General features: G+C 33.6%; 1 protein-coding gene and 1 long non-coding RNA gene across 3 annotated transcripts; one reads left to right on the top strand and one right to left on the bottom strand.

The window, feature by feature from the left end:
- Nucleotides 1–831: 831 nt before the first annotated feature.
- Nucleotides 832–6,560, bottom strand: LOC114292804 (uncharacterized). 2 transcript variants are annotated; one of them, XR_003639853.2, is made up of 3 exons: nucleotides 6,313–6,560; nucleotides 5,666–5,730; nucleotides 832–1,415 (listed from the first exon to the last, which is right to left on the bottom strand). It is a non-coding gene; the product is annotated as an uncharacterized LOC114292804 (long non-coding RNA). The 2 variants fall into 2 exon arrangements; XR_014333790.1 differs by lacking the exon at nucleotides 6,313–6,560 and having other exon boundaries at nucleotides 5,666–6,306.
- On the top strand, nucleotides 1,390–5,794 carry LOC114292793 (protein DETOXIFICATION 55). Its single transcript, XM_028236813.2, has 2 exons — nucleotides 1,390–2,574; nucleotides 2,676–5,794. Exons 1-2 carry the CDS (start codon nucleotides 2,533–2,535, stop codon nucleotides 4,077–4,079), a joined length of 1,446 nt encoding a protein of 481 aa, XP_028092614.2. The 5' UTR covers nucleotides 1,390–2,532; the 3' UTR covers nucleotides 4,080–5,794.
- Nucleotides 6,561–19,026: the final 12,466 nt, after the last annotated feature.

The raw sequence follows: 19,026 nt of genomic DNA, 5'->3' as shown, positions 1-19,026 counted from the left end.
ACTTCACATGACAGAAATACTTAGTCATTCCAAAATATTAAAAATCAATAACTAAATTAAGGCCTCGTTTGGGAACAAGCTATTTTAGTAATTTTTTGACTTTTTGACTAAAATATGAGGTAACAAAAACTAGTATATTTGGAATGACTTTTTAGTTTTTAATAAAAAGATGTGCAAAAAAGTAGAGAGAAAATGGAATATTTGAATTTTTGATATATGTTATACACTTTTTGATTTTTTTAGTATTTTTTTGGTTTTTAGGCTAAAAGTCTTACATGCCAAACGAGGCCTAAATCTCCACCAATGAAAATTGTAATTATATCACATATCATAGTAAGATTTTTGAGAAGTTGGTTAAAAGATGACTTTTGACTTTTTACCAAGTTTTTTAACTTTTTGAAAAGTGATTTGGGAAGTTAGTAAAAAATTGACTTTTGATTTTTGGCTTTTTAGTTTAATATTTATTTATGGTGTCAAATCAAATTAAAATGACCAAAATACCCTTACCCAACAAAAGAAATTTATTTTTTTATTTTTTTGTCATAGGCCCTAATTTGTAATTTTGTACTTGCGTTTTTGGCACTTCCCAAACCAATTTTGTTGCGTTTTTGGCACTTGCGTTTTTGGACATTTTGTCCAAAAACGTGACTTTTTATTTTGTTCCCAAAACGGCACATAGTTGAGTTATTGCAATGTTATCTGCAAACATGAACTGATTAAAAAAAATAAGTAAAACTCTTGTGATGTTTGATAATAAAAGAATAAGAAGCATTAGCATGTATATTCAGGCTCATGCAAAACATGTTTTGAATGTATATATATGTGTATGTATGTTCAAAAATTGCAGATTTTCATACAACATAGATGTAACACAAAACACATCAATGTGCAAGCAGCTCCTAGGATCCCACTTCCCACATTGCATGTACCGCCTATTACAGATACCATGTGCTGTAGCAACATGCAATTAATATCCAAAAGTAACTAACAAATGAATTGCCTGTCTCATGCCACAACTTCAATCCCAAGCAAAGCAACACAGCAACTATTACCATAGGCTATAGTACATAGGAACTCAACTCCTATAGATGAACCAAAATGCAGACAGAATGTGTGCTTGATATTGACTGAGACCTGGCTCATAAAAGGAAAAAAATAAAATAAGATCTGATATTGAAAGAAGGTTGGTTGTATTAACTTTCTTGGAAAAGCTATCTGCCAAACTGCCAGTATTGAAAACATGGGGTATTAGGAAGAGGGGTTCGGTCATTGGTTTTTGGATCCATTGAAGGAATCTTACAAAAACATGTGACAAGTTTTTTGCATAGTCTGAAAATTCCAACTTGTATGTGACATGGACCTGATCCTCCACCTAGCCTTGCTTTTTTTTATTTTTAAGCCCTCGTATCATGTACCTGGGACAAGATCACCAACTTCAAATAATTGGGAGATTTTATTTAAAAACTGATATCTTCGTGATAATGGTTAGGTACAGAGGCATAGATAAATGCTTGCTATGTCTGTAATTCAATGATTTCATAAATATCACATATATCAGCAAATATAAATTGATTTTTAAATGGTTCTAAACTAATGATTTAAGTGTGTTCTTTTGTTTCAACATTAAAGATGAGGTACATTGGAGTTTGTACCAAAGCTCCACTAATTATATTGAAGAACTTGCTATCAGAAATGTACATCAAATAACATCAGAACAATAGTTGTCAAGAGAAAGTTTCACAAACCACATAATGAATCTTGAAGATGAAAAAACAAAACAAATAAAAAAATAAGACATCTAAACAAGGAAGAATGTTGTCTGATAAACAGCATCCCTAATTTCCTTGGTTTGTAACCGTCCAGAAGCATTTATGCTTTATAAGTGAAATATCAAATCTCATTTTTTCTAAGGCAATGCCTTTGGTTGCTTTGCCAAGCTGGTTGCAGCCAACTCTGTAGAGTTTGATTGTTTCTAATTAACTCAAACAAACACCACCCTTTCAAAAATCTACAAGCAAATCACGGGAAAACCAAAAGCACTATATGAACCTAGTGACCAGTCAATGGTAATATCATGCTTTAAATTATTTCTAGTTATAATAAATCAACAACAACAACAATTATTTTGGACCACAAATTTCTTCATGTGAAGTCAGTTTAAAAATATAACATTGGGCATGATTCGTTTTTTCGAAAAAGGAAGTGGATGTGTTCTCACATCTCTTTTATTTAGAAAAATGAAAACATAGTTAGAACAGTATTAGGCACCCCTTATCTAAGGTTAATACACTAATTTTTAAAATTTTACAGCACTCCGCCTTCCGTTTGAGAGCTTTTAAGAACAAAAAGTTTCAAGCCCACCACCTCCCACCCTTATAAAGCTCTTCCAATTCTTTTCTGACAATTGCAGCTCTCTCTCTCTCTCTTTCTCTCACTCTCTCTGTGTAAAACAAAAGGATATCCCTACCATTGAACTCTCTGACCCTCACAAGGAAACAAGAAAAAGCAGAAAAAAGCTAAAAGGAAAAACAGATGGCTGCAGAGCAAACCCAAAAGCACCCAACAATGCCTGAGGTAGGAATTACAGAATCTTAAAAACTCCAAGTATCTTCTTGCCAGACAAATGTGCAGTATTACATTCTGACAACTCTTTTTTGATTCATAACTTTTGCTAGGTAGTTGAGGAGTTGAAGAGAATGACCGACATAAGCTTCCCCATAGTGGCCATGGGCTTGATTGGCTATCTCAAAAACATGATTCTAGTTGTGTGCATGGGAAGGCTAGGGAGCCTCGAGCTAGCTGGCGGTGCACTAGCCATTGGCTTCACCAATATCACCGGCTACTCAGTTCTATCAGGTCTAGCCATGGGGATGGAGCCACTTTGCGGCCAGGCTTTTGGTTCTAGAAACTTAACATTAGTGTCACTCAGTCTTCAAAGAACAATTCTAATGTTACTGTTAGCATCAATACCAATAGGATTGTTATGGTTTAACCTAGAGCCTCTCATGCTTAGGCTCCACCAAAACCCAGATATAACACACGTTGCTAGCCTCTACTGCCGCTACGCCATCCCAGATCTCGTTGCTAATAGCCTTCTTCACCCACTACGTGTCTATTTACGCAGCAAAGGGACGACATGGCCATTGATGTGGTGCACTTCACTTGCAGTGCTTCTCCACCTTCCCATCACCGTTTTCTTTGCCTTCAGTCTTCGACTTGGGGTCCAGGGGATTGCAGTTTCAACCTTTGTCACCAACTTTAACACCTTGTTTTTCCTTCTAGGCTACATAATCTACACTCGCAACCCAAAGAAGCACATGTGTCAACCACTAATACCCCAAATGAAGCCATTTTCTACAACTTCACTAGGGGAGGAATGGGGAATGCTACTTCGACTTGCTATACCAAGTTGTCTAGCTGTTTGTTTGGAGTGGTGGTGGTACGAGTTCATGACAATTCTAGCGGGTTACCTCAACAAACCTCATGTTGCCCTTTCAACATCAGCTATAATAATACAAACCACCTCTCTCATGTATACATTGCCTTCTGCATTTAGTGCATCAGTGTCAACCAGAGTGAGCAATGAGCTTGGAGCGGGCAGGCCAGGTAAGGCCAGTTTGGCAACAGTGGTAGCTATAGGACTGGCCCTTTTAACATCTGTTTTTGGCTTGTTATGGACCACCTTAGGGAGAGAATCATGGGGGAGAGTTTTTACAAAAGACAATGAGGTTCTAGAGTTAACAATGGCTGTGCTACCCATAATAGGGCTATGTGAGCTCGCAAACTGTCCACAAACCACATGTTGTGGGGTTCTCCGTGGAAGTGCTAGGCCCGGTGTTGGAGCAGGTATAAACTTTTACTCATTTTACTTGGTGGGTATGCCAGTGGCTATCATTTTGGCCTTTGTCAAGAAACTTGGATTTTTGGGCCTTTGTTATGGGCTTTTAGCAGCTCAGGTGGCATGTGTAATTTCAATCTTCATAGTGATATACAAGATGGATTGGGATAAAGAATCATTAAAGGCTAAAGACTTAGTGGGAGAGAGTTGTGCATTTGCACATGCAGATCAAACAGTGTAATGTGAAGAAGTTGGGTCTCCCAAAGAGGTAGCTTTCAAAAGTGAATGTTATTTATGGAAGTAATATGCACAAATAACACAGCATTAACAGTATAACTGCAGAGTCTCATTTTCATAGTTTCAAGTCAAGTCATGCTATATGAATTGTGTATTGCGTACTTGTCTTTTAATTTCAGTCCCTACCAATCTCCAACGTCTTGATCCATGCATAGTTGACTCATGAAGCTGCCTGCAGCTATAGGTGATGAGTTAAATTCGCTAGTTGTTCAGCATGCAGATGTAAAAGCCTTCCGTGTTTGGTCAATGCTAAGATGATATAAGTAAAAAATTTATGTGTGCCTTACATGGAGCCCGTATAAGGGCCTATTTAATGACCATGTACTGACTTAAAATTCCATGTGCTTAGTAATCAAGATTAAAGTACGTCAAGACATTTTGTTTTATATTTTCATTCTTGTTTTATATTTTCTGTTTTTTTTCCCTTTTTCTCTTCTAAAATTCAATGGTCAATCTAACTTAGGAAATATCAGGGGCAATAGGAGATGAATGAAATGTAGCAAGAAGATGCCACCGCGCATGCATGCATGCCGGCAAGATTATGGAATTTGAAGCACAGGATTTGGCCACCAAATAGACACATGAATCTCACCCAATAAAATAATATGTCATGGAAATAGTGCGAGTTTCTTTGCAAATTTTTGCCCATGCAGATTTGCCCCAGACTTACACTTCAAAGAGTGATAAGAGTTGTAAATCAAAAGCTACATCTCCCTTATTCCTTCTAGTCTCTCTTTGATCTTCAATTTTTTATTAAAATTCTTCTTTCTAAATTACCTTCCTATTCCAAATTTTACTGCACCTCATCTCTTCTTGTCACACTATATTTTGCAACACATGAAAACCACGGTACACATAATCTGATTCGGATCCAAGTAACCATCCACTTATTCATTTTAGGACTTATTTCACCCTTACCCTAACCATTGAAAGCATGCTTGAAGTAACCAGCCCATCTATTATACCCTAGCCTTGTTGGCAGCATATACCATCACACCAAGGAAAAAGTTTGTTGATACCATTGATCTGACAATTAACAATACGTGCACTGAACAAGTAACACACAAGTTGAATGAAGTGCTAATAACATGCAATAAATGAAGCAAAGCAAATTTCAGGACATGCAAAAGGGAAATCCCTGGATCCTTATGCTGAGCAAGATTGATTGCACCCAAGAACGAGCTGACACTCACCAAATATGCTGGAATGCAATTGAACAAAGCTAATGAAACAGAATACATTAATAAGAAAATATTAAGCTTGGTTTGACTTGTTTGCACACTTAACTTTGAATCTATACATGTAATCAAAGCAAATTAACACAAAATAATATAAATTCCATGGTAAAACATTATGCATCAGAATTTTCAATCCACACCCATAATGGAAAAACAAAGCCTAAATAATTAGGAATTTCTACCAAACAATATCTATTGATACATATTTAACAGATCAGACTGAATAACACCTACAAAAAAACTCGTTGAGTTGAGATAGGAAAGGAAATGTCAGAATAGTTCCCACGGTTACCTGTTAAAGGCCATCATTGAGATAAATGCACATTATCCATGCTAATTTCAATGGTGATAACCCTTCTGCGAGAGGGGGGGGGGGGGGGGGGGGGGATCAGAACCCTTTCCAGCAACCAAACAAGAGCAGTATATATCATCATTTAGCATATAGTACTGAATTGAAACAACAATAATAGACAACATTTTCATAGCAAACACTAGTAATTCAGCAACAAATGGAGCACTTATTTGATTAGCCACAGTCTGGTTGTGATTTCAGACGCACTTATCCTATTTTGAAAGCAAAAACCATGTCAATTTGCTCTCAAAACCAGTAAGAAGCTTCTCTAGAAACACAATTTAAACATTGCCTCTTGCATTTTACATTCCTTCTCTCCCTTTTAAAAACAGAAATTCAAGAAATTTCGGATCTAAAAAGCAAGACAAATATAATAATTATAAACATTTCAGCTAAATCGAAAAATTAAGCCACAAAACCAAGGAATTCAAATTCTTCGTTTCAGATGCGATAAAATTGCTAATGAAACACTAGAATTCGAATACATTTTCCTCTGCAACAACAAACAATTAAACCCTAAAATGGTAATCGATAGTAATTTAAACACACATTTTAGTGAAGAAATCAAGAGATATGTTGACACATACATATAAAATGGAGAGAGATCACTTGTTGATCACGCTTGCAGACAAAAAGAGTGTGTGCCTGTGTTTCCCGCGTTTTGGAGCGGCTCGAGGGTAAATTACAGTGACACCCCTTGTATAACTCTAATATTACACCATCACCCTTCTTATCTTCTTCTTTATTTTGGAATTTTGTGCAAGAAATGGACCCGTCTGGATTCTGGACCAGTTGCTAGATTTTTGTGAAATGAAAACCCATCAAAAAGTTGCGACAAGTAGCTTGATTTATAAGCATAAACACGCCTTACGTTTGTCTTGCTAGAAGATTCAAAAAAATAAAATGATTTAATTGAGAATGAAAGGGTTGGAAAAAGAGAAAAAAAAAAAAAAAAAAAGTCTGGTATTTATGACTGAATTTAGAGACTTAGGCCTCGTTTGGCAAGAGGCTATTTTAGCCAATTAGTCAAAAAGTTACTAAATTAGCCAAAAAGCCAACAACTCATACCAAAAAGTCAAAGATTCTCTTTTCTCTCTACTTTTTGCACATCTTTTGGTAATTAGCCAAAAAGTCATCCCAAACATACAAGTTTTTTTTACCTACCTTTTTAGCCAAATAGCCAAAAAGTTACTAAATTAGCCTGTTCCCAAACGAGGCCTTAGGCCTCATTTTGGAATCAGTCCATTTAGTTAAAAAGTTAAAAAATTATTAAAAAAATTAAAAAGCCAACAATTCATATCAAAAAGTCAAAAATTTTCTTTTTCTCTATTTTTTGTACATCTTTTCGTAAAAAATAAAAAAATCATCCCAAACATACTAGTTTTTTTAAACTCATATTTTAACAAAATAGTCAAAAAGTTACTATTTTGAATGCCTTAGTTAAAAGTTAAAAAGTTAAAAAGTCAATTTTAAACTATTTTGAATTATATTATCACTCTATTTTTATTACATATATTTTTTTTAAAATTAAAAAATTAACTTTTCACTAACTTTCCATAGCAACTCAATTTTTTTTTTTATTACAGGAAAATCCTCTCTACCCTCTCGCAGGTCCAAGGCGCTTGTAGAGATTACCAGGGTGTCCTGTTAGCCGTTCCGAACGAGGAGACTATAACCTGGGAACTTGCTCCGACCTCCCAAAACAAGCTCCGCTTAAGTCAGGACCTGCACAGCGGGGGAGCATTAAACCCACACCAAGTGCTGATTAGACAACTTGAGGTCCAACCTCCTAACCAACTTGTTTCACTCAGGAGATTGGCCCACGGGGGAGGGAATTGAACAAGCCATTTGAATTAGCCATTTGAATTTCTCCAAAATTTTGAAACTTAAACATATGTGGAGGGCAACTTAGGGGCCATTTGGGAACAACCAAAAAAGCCAAAAAAATTTAATTTTTAATGTATTTTATGTCACATCACTTCTCATATTTTTTATACAAAAAATTCAAAAAAATTTCAAAAATTAACTTTTAACCATCTTCTCAAAACACTCCTTATAAAAATAGGCATATGTCCAACTAATTATTTCTATGAGAGATGAATAAGTGTTAAACCTCTTTCTACTTCTCTTATAACAGTAAATTTTTCTTAACTAACAATTGGTATTAAAAGGATTTATATGTAGGTCCTAATATATAGATTTATTGTTCAATAAGTTTTGTGATAATTGACGGTATTTTCATCAAACATTATTAAAAAAATCATTAATTGTCAATTTTCAATGATAGTTTGAAAAATTTATCACAAAAAAAATTACAAATTATAAGTTTTAGCGATAGTTTAAACAAATGTCACAAAAAAAACATTAATTTTCAAGCTTCAATGACAATTTAAAAATTTTGTCACATAAAAACGTCACTAATTATAAGTTTTAGTAACAATTTATAATAATCGTGACAAAAAATGGTCATTAATTATCAATTTTTAGCGTTGTATACAAAAAAAAGTCATAAAAAAATATTTTTAGCTATAATTTACTAGGACTAACTTTCAATAAAATTTAATAAGAATTAAATCTAATTATTATGACTTATTAACAATTTACCATGATACACTAAGGCTTACCGGAGGAGATCTCTACCGTGTTGATTCTTAACTATCACTCTTTCATGAGGCTGATCACAATTTTTTGGCATGTTTGATTGGAAGGATTAGAACATAGGATTAGGATTATTAATCCGTGGGCCCAACTATCCCATGTTTGTTTTGACATTTTTTTTAGGATTATTAATCCAATGGATAATTAATCCAACAAATTTGTAGGATTATTAGTAATGGGGTAGGGGTGGGATTATGAATACCACACTAATTTAATAGGATCATTAATACCTCACTATTAATCTTGTGGAATCAAACATGACCTTTATGAAATTTCTCAAAGTGACAGCGAATGACTAACACCTAATTCTAAAACAATCTAATTATAATTTGAGTGACCAACTATATCTTATTGAACTAATATCTAAATTGACCCAGTTCAGTATGTATATTTTTTAAACAATCCAAAAGACCTTACATCACTTATACAATGGGGTTAGGGTACGTTAGAGCAATACCCCAACATTTTCTGTTGGAGCTGTCTCTCTCTCTTTTTTTCCTATGACTAGACTTGAGGTGGCACGTTTCATTTTTGCAACAATTTGTAGTGGCACACTTCATTTTTGCAACAACTTGTGGTGGCATGCAAGTCTTCACGTGGGCCTAACAATTACAAAAATTCTAACAACTAATACAATACCGTCCAATGGCCTTAATTCACAAGTAAATTTTCACTTTTTATTTTAGAAGTTCAAGTCTTTTTTGTTATTTAATGACCCTTTAATCTTTAGAAAAAAAAAAAAAAAAAAAAAATTTGTTGGACGATAATTATTGATGATGGTCGCAAAGGAAAGTTAGAAAAATGCCAAGTTCTACCGAATGGGTCCATACACCACATTTTTTCATAAAAGTATACAATGAAGAATTTTTTTGGTATTCTAACTCGGCTGAAATAGTGGTTAAAGACTCTCAGATCTTTCTTGGCTAAATCAATTTAATCTGGCAATTTCTGGCAAGTCTTTTTGAATGTTTAAAACAATAACTTTAAAAACAAAAGACATTGTGTATATGGATAGCCAATCAATTTCAGTGATTATTTAGTAGATAGTCGTGAATTCACGTATTAAACTATATAGAAATGTATGAAAATATAAGTGCATTGGGATTATATCTATTTTGATATTATTTTTACCTTTATGACAATCTAATAAATTGATTTTAGTATGACTTAAAAAATTGAAGTGAAAGGAACATGAGAATATATTTGATACCAATTTAGACTATAGGATGAAGATTTTTTTAAATCTAGGTGGACAATTTTCCATGGCAATATGATTATTATTTTTTTGATTTTTTGGTGTGTGTGAGATTATTGTACAATGGAAAAAGTTGGACTCAAAATAGGGCCAAAAGTTTCAAAGTTCACTTTTCATTGTTTTTAACTAAATGGATCTCACCTTCCCATCTTGTCGAGAATAAAATCAATTGTGGATTCTCACCAAAATTCACCATAATATGGACATGATACCCATAATGAAACAAAAATTCAAATGGATTAGCAATAAGTAATAGAAGATATTTCAATTGCACTTCACACGGTTACATATATAAAAATTTATAATAATAATAAAAAAAATAAAAAATAAAAAAGTGGAATACCTATCATTTAGATCTATATTTGGTTGTGTTTTTGTGTTTTCAAAAACAAAAAGAATGATATCTTTTGAAAAACATATCATTTTTTTATTTGTGTGCAAAATTATTTTTTAAAAATTAAAAGACAACTACTTCTTGTTTCTTTAACAAGTGGTTGTTTTTAGAAAATTTTGTTTTAGAATATTAGGTAGCGTTTGTTAGAATTTTATAATTATGATTTGATAATAGAGTTGTATTTTGAATTTGTGAGTTTTGAAATTATGATTTGAGTGTCGGAAATTTGTTTGGTTATGAGTTTTGAAAAGAGTTTTAAATTGAGTTTGAGATGAATGATGTGACATATGATATTTGATTCAAAAATTTACAACTTATAACCAAACACACAGTCTAAAATTCTATTCAAAACTCATAAAAAATTTTAAAAAATTCTGAAAATATTTTTTTATTTAAAATATAAAAATAGCAGGTGTAAAAAAAATGAAAAAATAATAAAAAAACGAACACTATTTCGATCAGTCGGCCGGATGTCCAGAGGGACATTTGGGGAGATGACCGGATAGACATGTTTTGAAAAGTGAGAGTGAAATTAATTTTTAAAAGCGCTAATCAAACATTATATTCAAACCAACAAGTGGAATCAATTTTTCAGAGCCTTACCAAACAAAGTCCTAGTTTTTAGAATCGGTTTGTCAAATAATTTTTTTATATGTTTTGAAAAATAAAAACAAAAACACGGTCAAGGGAATGCGTTAATGTTGATAAATGTATGAAATTTAGCATCATAATGTAATTGTGGGCATATATTCTTATTGCTCAATAACAACTCCAACTTTGAGATTACATTCCCATTTTGTAGGGTCATTATCATGGCCTTGTAGCATAAAAATGATCCCCTTCCAACCCATATATGTATTATTTATATTATTATATAAAATCAATTCTCAAATTAATGTAGATATCAAAAGTTTTTTCTTTTGGGTTTGTTTTTGTCTTGAAAATAATCTTCATTATATAATTGATATCCAATTGCTTCAAATAACTATCATTACCGTATTCTATTAGTTCATATCTAATTCTTTCATATAATTGTCAAAACACATACAATATGCATCCACTTCTAATATATATATACAATTTTATTTTTTTTACACATGGATCAAGGAATTGTTCCCAAATCTCCATCATATAGCTTTCCTTTAAGCTCAAACGCAAGTATCTTGACAAAAATGTTGCCAATTCATCATCACGTAAAAGGACTTTTTGTTTCTTCTTTTGTTTTTTAGATGGTTACTTTGATTGATAATAATTGAAATAAATTCGGAATAACCTAACCGAGAAATTGAAAGTTCAGCAATTCGTGGTCGGAGCAGATTGCAATAATAGGATTGTACAATTCAATACTCGTAACCAAACATGAGTTGTGCGGTGATGCGCGTCAACAGACCTTGGTGCGATCTCTATGTTGTAGGGAAGCACACTATCGTTCTCATCGTACACGTGGTGGAATATGGCTCGGAAGATCCGAATAAGACAGTCAACCTGTCAGTCAATGACAAAAGATAGGAAAAAAAATTGTGCCTGTGTGTATTTAAGTGTGATTTAGAAAGTGAGTTGGTTTTTTGATTTTTTTAATTTGAGTTAAAAAGTTTAGTTTGGAAATGATTTTTTGATTTTTTTGTGAGAGGAAAATGTAATGATTATGAATGTGATGTGATATTTTATTTTTTATGATTAAAATAATCTATTTTATCTTTTTTAACTAAAATAACCAAAAAAAAGTCTCGAACAGCTCTTCCGAAACAGAGCCAAATTGGTCAATCAATTAGCCAAATTGGTCAATCAATTTCCACTTATTTGTGTTAGCTTTCTTAATGACTTTCTTTTCCTATCATTTTTAGTGGGTGTTTAGATTTGATTATTTGATATATTTTTTTTAACAAGAAAAAAATTAAAATTTTCAAAATGTTTTTTTCTAAATCAGCTCGGCAAGACACACTAACAAATTTTAAAAATTCAAAAAAAGTTTTAAAAAGACAAAAATAGTACGCTTTTTTTTGCTTTTTCAATTTTTTTAAAGATTTTTTTTAAAAAAAACTGCTTTGTAAATTCATCTACCCAAGATAGATCATAAAAGTTAGAAAATTTGACATAATTTTGAAAAAAAATCAGTAAAAATTAAAAAATTCAAAAAGAGATGTGCATTTTAAATTCTACACAATTAGAAGACAAAAAATAACAATAAATTTAAAACATACTACTACAAACCCAAAAAAAAAGTTTAAACAGTGAAATTCTTCATATTTTTTATTTTTTAGATATATTAGACCGACTTAAAAAATACAAACAAAAAATTTGATACAAATTTTAAAGAATAAAATATTAAAGACAGAAAAATTCAAAAACAATGTGACTTTTATGAGTTGATCCCGCACTCAACCTAAATGAACATTTGAATAGGCAAAAAAAGAAATTATATCTTTCTACATTAGACGGACTTAAAAAAATTATCAGATGGTCATAGAACAGGGTATAGGCTAAGCACGTCTGTCAATGACTTATGTTACCAAAAGGTCCTTACTGCTAACTGCTTGACGGACACTGGAACTACGCGACTTGGATGACGTCTCACTTAACCTCACACTATGCTACCTCTCAATGGCACAAATCCAAGAATAACATATAAAATAGTTTGGTTTTATTTATAATTAATTACATCATATATAGTCCATAAATTTACTGCGCTGGAGGAGGAGGCCGCCTGGCCCTTGCCAAACAGCAAATCTGTTCATTGATTAAATTCTGGGTTTGATTTATTTTATTATTACACTCTTCTAATTGTTGTAAAGCCCAAGCATCAGTACTACGAGTAATGCTTATATAATATTCAGTATTAATTTTTCTATTTTGCCAAAGTTCTAATATATCATTCAATAGTACTAATTGGTAAACAGACATTCATCAGCAAAAGCAAAGGAGAAATACTTACAACCAAACCGGCAAACTTTTATTATACTTGAAGCTTGTACAAAAGCACACTGAAAAGAGAGAGAGAGAGAGAGTACAGAATATAAAACTTAGAAGAAAATTTAGTGGTGCCTTCTACAAACTAGAGGCTACCTATTTATATTACAAAAGAAATGATAACAAAGACAGGTGGCGTGTGCTGGATGGTATTGCAGTCGGGCATCCTATCTTCTTATCTTCAATTGTCGGCAAAGTGGGACAGCTGGAAAGATGACAGATAATGGAATCTGCTTTTTACCAAAAGTTGGTTCGTCTGTACTAATCACACCGAAAGTTGTTTATCATGTTGTGCAGCTGGAAAGTTGATAAACTGGAATGGCAGACAAAAGTTGGCAGATAGGCCAAAATTCATGATGCTTTGCCTTTGCCTTTACTCTTGTCATGGATCAGCTTGTCCGCAATCATTTCAGTAACCGAATCCCAAATATCTCCATAATTCGGTTCATTGTCGGTCGGGTCATCATTCGGATCTTGAGACTCACCTGCAAGGGCTGTAAATTCATTTTCTTCTTCGTATGGATCTGGCTGAGTCCTATCATCCTCACTTTGGGTACTAGACGTTGATTTCATGCTGGAATCTTTACTAGTGATGGATTGAAGAAATTGTTGTTTCATATAATCCATACTTTTAATGACAAGCTCTGTTTCTGATAAATCTGGAAATTGTTTTCTGAGCTCTTGCTGGATTTGTATGAAAGGATTGACTGGAGTAGCTGGAAGAGGCTTAGGCGAGGCATCCCAACAAGCTTGAGTATGTTCTTTAATTTTCTGGATCAATTCCTGCTTTGGTTTAGGATCATCCATTTTAGGCCACCATTTATACAGGAAAATTCGTTTTAGTCTGGGGATTTTATTCTGGAAATCACATTTGAAATCCCACTTCCATATCCATGGAATCCCAAATCTGATAACAAAATGAACAAGACATTTTGACATAGAAATTTCTTTATTGACTGGAATTTGACTGAAAGCTACTTGCCATTCATTGAATGCAAGTCTAACATGTTCTGGAAAAGCATCAATCTGGATTCCGAATTTATCCCACCAAATGAGAAACCAATTAGGGAGATCATTTTTAAGGATATCGGGAAGGACGCGAAAAAACCAAGAATGGCTGCGAGGAGGATTCATATAGTAAAAAGCTTGAGAAAAAGCATCTATATAATCCCAATAACTATATCTGGTTTCTTTAGAACGAATATCAAGAGTTCTGGTAACATGGGGATGCATACCCCAAGCCTGAACAGGTACAATAGTCTAGATAGTAGCTCTACTGTAATTAATAGGACTAGCAGTCCGGTTTGGATCCGCTAAAGTATGCTGGAAGTGTACCGAAGCAAGTTCTGTAAGAATTTGTTCGTACACATATCTGTATTGGTCAAAATGCGGGGGTGCATTTTGAGTGGCGAGATAACGACGTTTAATCTCCCACGAATCAATCATCCACTGGATATTAGAAGAATCTATATAGAGGACAGTTTCCTCGCGGATAGTATTCGGAACATAGGATGTTTCTGGAGCAAGAAGGACATCTTTAGCAGTTTTGCTAGAAGATTCCCTGGGATTACTGGATTGGCCAAATAATGGCGGAAATTCTGTATGATAAGGGTTAGAACCCCTTCCACGGCCCTGACGGGCGGAGCCCCGGCTTCTACCCTGCATGAGATTTCTGCAAATATTCTCGAGTTAGAAAATCAAGAAGGGAATTATTTTCACCTTTAATGTATTCAATATCAAAATCAAAGACAGAAAGGGTTGATTGCCAAGTAGCAAAAATTTGACGCTGGGCTAAATTGGCAACATCTTTTTTAAAGATTTGTTTAGTGGCAGAACAATCAACTCTAATTAAAAAATGTTGATTTAATAAATCATCTTGGAATTTTAAGACACACTTTATGATGGCTAAACATTCTTTTTTAATCGTCGGATATCTTTTAGCTGCATCATGCCAAATACCAAAGTGAAATCCTAAAAGTTCTTCTTTATTAGTATTTGGGTTGAATTGTTTTAATATGCCACCAAATCCTAAATCTGAGGCATCAGTCTCAACTATCTTTTTCCATTCTGGATGAGGTAAACATAAACAAGGAAGAGTTTGAACTCTAGCCTTGATTTTCTTGACTGCTGCAGTATGTTCAGGACCCCAAACAGGTGGGTTTTTACGAAGACGACTGTATAATACTGCTGCATCAGTAGCAAGATTAGGATAATAATCATGGATATAATTTAGACTACCCAAAAATCTCTGTAGTTGAGTTTTATCCTTTATTTCATATGGAAATTTAGAAGCAAATTCCATACTTCGATTGATAGGGATAATAGTTCCATTATGGATATTATGACCTAAAAATCGAACAGTTGTCTGAAAAAGTTTCATTTTAGGAACAGAAACTGCAAGACCATTTCGGGAAATGACATGCTTAAATATGTTAAGATGTTTCATATGCTGATCTATTGAAGATGAAAAAATAAGGACATCATCAATATAACATATATCAAATTCTGTCTATGGATTAAAAATATCATTCATGATATGCTGAAATTCCGATGGTGCATTTTTTAATCCAAATGGCATAACATTCCATTCAAAATGCCCAAAAGGTACTGTAAAAGCAGTTTTATAACGATCATTTTCTGTAATTTGAACTTGCCAATAACCTGATTTCATGTCAAATTTAGAAAATATCACTACATCCTGTAACCTATCCAAAAGATCTTTCTTATTAGGTACTGGATACCTAATCCACTATAAGGCTTCATTAAGAGGTTTATAGTTAATTACTAATCGCGGAACACCTTTCTCTATTTCTGCATTTTTATTTACATAGAAAGCACTACAACTCCAAGGAGATCTACTGGGTCTAATTAGTTTTTTCTGGAGGAGAGTATTAATTTCAGTTTTACACAATTCCATATACTCTTTTTTCATTTGACTGGGACGAGCCTTGGTGGGAATTTTTCTTTCATCAAAAGTGGGCTCGTATGGCAACGAAACCACATGTTTCTTGCGATCCCAAAAAGCATTAGGGACATCACTACAAATCTCTTCCTGGAATTCTTTTTCAAGTAGTTTAATCTTTTGTTGAAAAGGTGATTGCTGTATTCTTTGTTCTGTAGTTAAAAAGCTAACTTCTTGTTGCAGAAAATTTATCTGGTTTTGTTTTAAAGAAACTAAATCAGTGATTTGATCTAATTCTTTTGTACAGGGAGAAATAATAAATTCAAAAATAATCTTTTGATTATCAAGAGTTGTATGAATACCTATAGTATCAATTTTAGTAATAGGCATTAAAAGATTCAGGAGGGGAGTACCAAGAATTATGTTTTGAGACATATTTTTGATTAGAACAAAAGATGTTTTTAAACATAATCCCTGATTGCAAATTAACACTTCTGGAAGTTTGTAATCAATATACAAACTATTACCGCTAGCACTAGTTAATGATTGGCTTGTCTTCTGGAAATACCTGGTAGGAACCAAGCCTTCTTGTATGCAATTCATATTTGCACCACTATCAACCAAAGCAATAGCATCTCGAATAATATAGTCTGGTTGAATCATAAAAATGATACGAATATACCATTTTTGAAATGTTATTTTATTTAGTAACATTAAATATTCTGGATCTGTTTCTTCAGTTTGGTTTCCATTCTGTAACTTAGTATTAATTCTTTTTATTTGAGAATTAATAGCAAGATTAGACTTTTGTAAATGTTTAATTTCGACTTTTAATGCATTAATTTCCATTTTCAGTTCCTGAACTGTAATGGGTTTTTCTGGACTGGGTGTCTGCATCCGATTAAAAATTTCTTTCATGTCATAGTGCTTAGGTGGAAGAGTTTCTTCTTTCTGTTGTTTATAGCACATTTCAAGAAATTTTAATTTTGTGGCTGGATCCTTAATTTCTTCTGCAATATTTAAAAGATTTTGTTCAGTATCAGTAAGGACATTAATACTAGGGCCAATATTAAGTCCATTTATTTCAACTATTGATTTCCAATAATTGAGTTCATCAGAAATTTGTTCAACAGAACCTTTACAAGGACAATTTTTTGGAGATTCTTCTAGTTCATCGTCATCTGAACTGGAAGAATAAATAGCAGCAAGTTCGTCTGCATCGTCTTCTGCTGAAGAACTGGATTCAGAGATTAACTGTAAAATCTTTTGCTGGACCTCATCATCTAATGCTAACTCATTTAACTTAGATTGGATCTTAGCTTTACACTTATTAGCATAATGACCTATTTGTCCGCATTTATAACATTTGATAGAGGATTTATTTTTCTGGAAAGATTTTCCTTTTGCCTTGGATTTATATCTTGGTTTAGAAGTTTGAGGCTGGGCTTGAGTTCTGGGGTATTTGGGATTTCTAAATTTTCTGGACTTGTTATATGGCTTAGAATAACTCTTATATTTTCTTTGCTTGGTAGGATACTGAATTTGAGGATCATAGGCAAATTGTTCACAAAATTCGCCTAACTCTTTTCTTCCTGTAAGATGTTGTTGTTTAATTTGTTGCTGGAGTTTAAGATCATTGCAAAGTGCAAGTCCTTCGTCGGTAATGATACCTATAAGCTGGCCATAAGTATATTGATAATAAGGAATGGAAATTTGGTTATGTCTGTCCCTTAGTTTCTTACGAACTCGTTCTGCAAAAAGAGTAGGAAGGCCATCAATAAATTTGGCTTTCCAATGTTCTGCACTGCCATCAGTTCGACGCATGACTTTCATTAGGAAAACATCTTTATACCATCTAAAATGGGATAAAGAAGGGCAACGAAGCTTCATAAGCAATTCTCTGCTACGGTCTTCAATTCCTGTAATATTGCCAACAAAATGTGTGACAATAGTGTTGATTAATGTATATACAGCGTCTTCTTCTTGGCGATCAAGACGTGTATCTACATCAACAACGGTTTTGGTGGATGAAAGGATTTCTTCTTTCATATTAGGGGTGAGAATATTATCCCACCATCCTTTCAGGATCCCAGTAAAGCCGCTAACAAGGTAACGGCCCACTTGGTGGTCAGAATTACGGTTTCGTTTACTAACAGTAGCAAACATGAGCATATGCTGGAGAAGTTCATACATCTGGTATTCAGAAAGACCATCAAGATTCCATTCATAAATGGTGTTGCTATGATAACAACGTTGAGTATGGAGAAAATCTTCTTCATAAAGAATATCCATAGGGCTAGGACGAGGATAATAGTACCGGCTAGGACCAGTCATGGATGTTTTCTGGGTGGTATTACTATAAGTAACCCGATTGAGAGAAGAAGGTTTGAAATACAGCAAAATTTCCACCATGAACCTTCTTCTCTCAATCGGGTTACTTATAGTAATACCACCCAGAAAACATCCATGACTGGTCCTAGCCGGTACTATTATCCTCGTCCTAGCCCTATGGATATTCTTTATGAAGAAGATTTTCTCCATACTCAACGTTGTTATCATAGCAACACCATTTATGAATGGAATCTTGATGGTCTTTCTGAATACCAGATGTATGAACTTCTCCAGCATATGCTCATGTTTGCTACTGTTAGTAAACGAAACCGTAATTCTGACCACCAAGTGGGCCGTTACCTTGTTAGCGGCTTTACTGGGATCCTGAAAGGATGGTGGGATAATATTCTCACCCCTAATATGAAAGAAGAAATCCTTTCATCCACCAAAACTGTTGTTGATGTAGATACACGTCTTGATCGCCAAGAAGAAGACGCTGTATATACATTAATCAACACTATTGTCACACATTTTGTTGGCAATATTACAGGAATTGAAGACCGTAGCAGAGAATTGCTTATGAAGCTTCGTTGCCCTTCTTTATCCCATTTTAGATGGTATAAAGATGTTTTCCTAATGAAAGTCATGCGTCGAACCGATGGCAGTGCAGAACATTGGAAAGCCAAATTTATTGATGGCCTTCCTACTCTTTTTGCAGAACGAGTTCGTAAAAAACTAAGGGACAGACATAACCAAATTTCCATTCCTTATTATCAATATACTTATGGCCAGCT

The sequence above is a fragment of the Camellia sinensis genome, chromosome 6 (genome assembly GCF_055761805.1).
Source record: "Camellia sinensis isolate YWXY chromosome 6, ASM5576180v1, whole genome shotgun sequence".
NCBI lineage: Eukaryota > Viridiplantae > Streptophyta > Magnoliopsida > Ericales > Theaceae > Camellia > Camellia sinensis.
The sequence above is the reverse complement of the archived record's forward strand: the minus strand, read 5'-3'. Positions and strand labels throughout refer to the sequence as shown.

Coding starts and splice junctions, on each gene's coding strand:
- LOC114292793 (XM_028236813.2), top strand. CDS start 2,533: ATGGCTGCAGAGCAAACCCAAAAGCACCCAACAATGCCTGAG. Junction 2,575..2,675: donor AGCACCCAACAATGCCTGAG/GTAGGAATTACA, acceptor AACTTTTGCTAG/GTAGTTGAGGAGTTGAAGAG.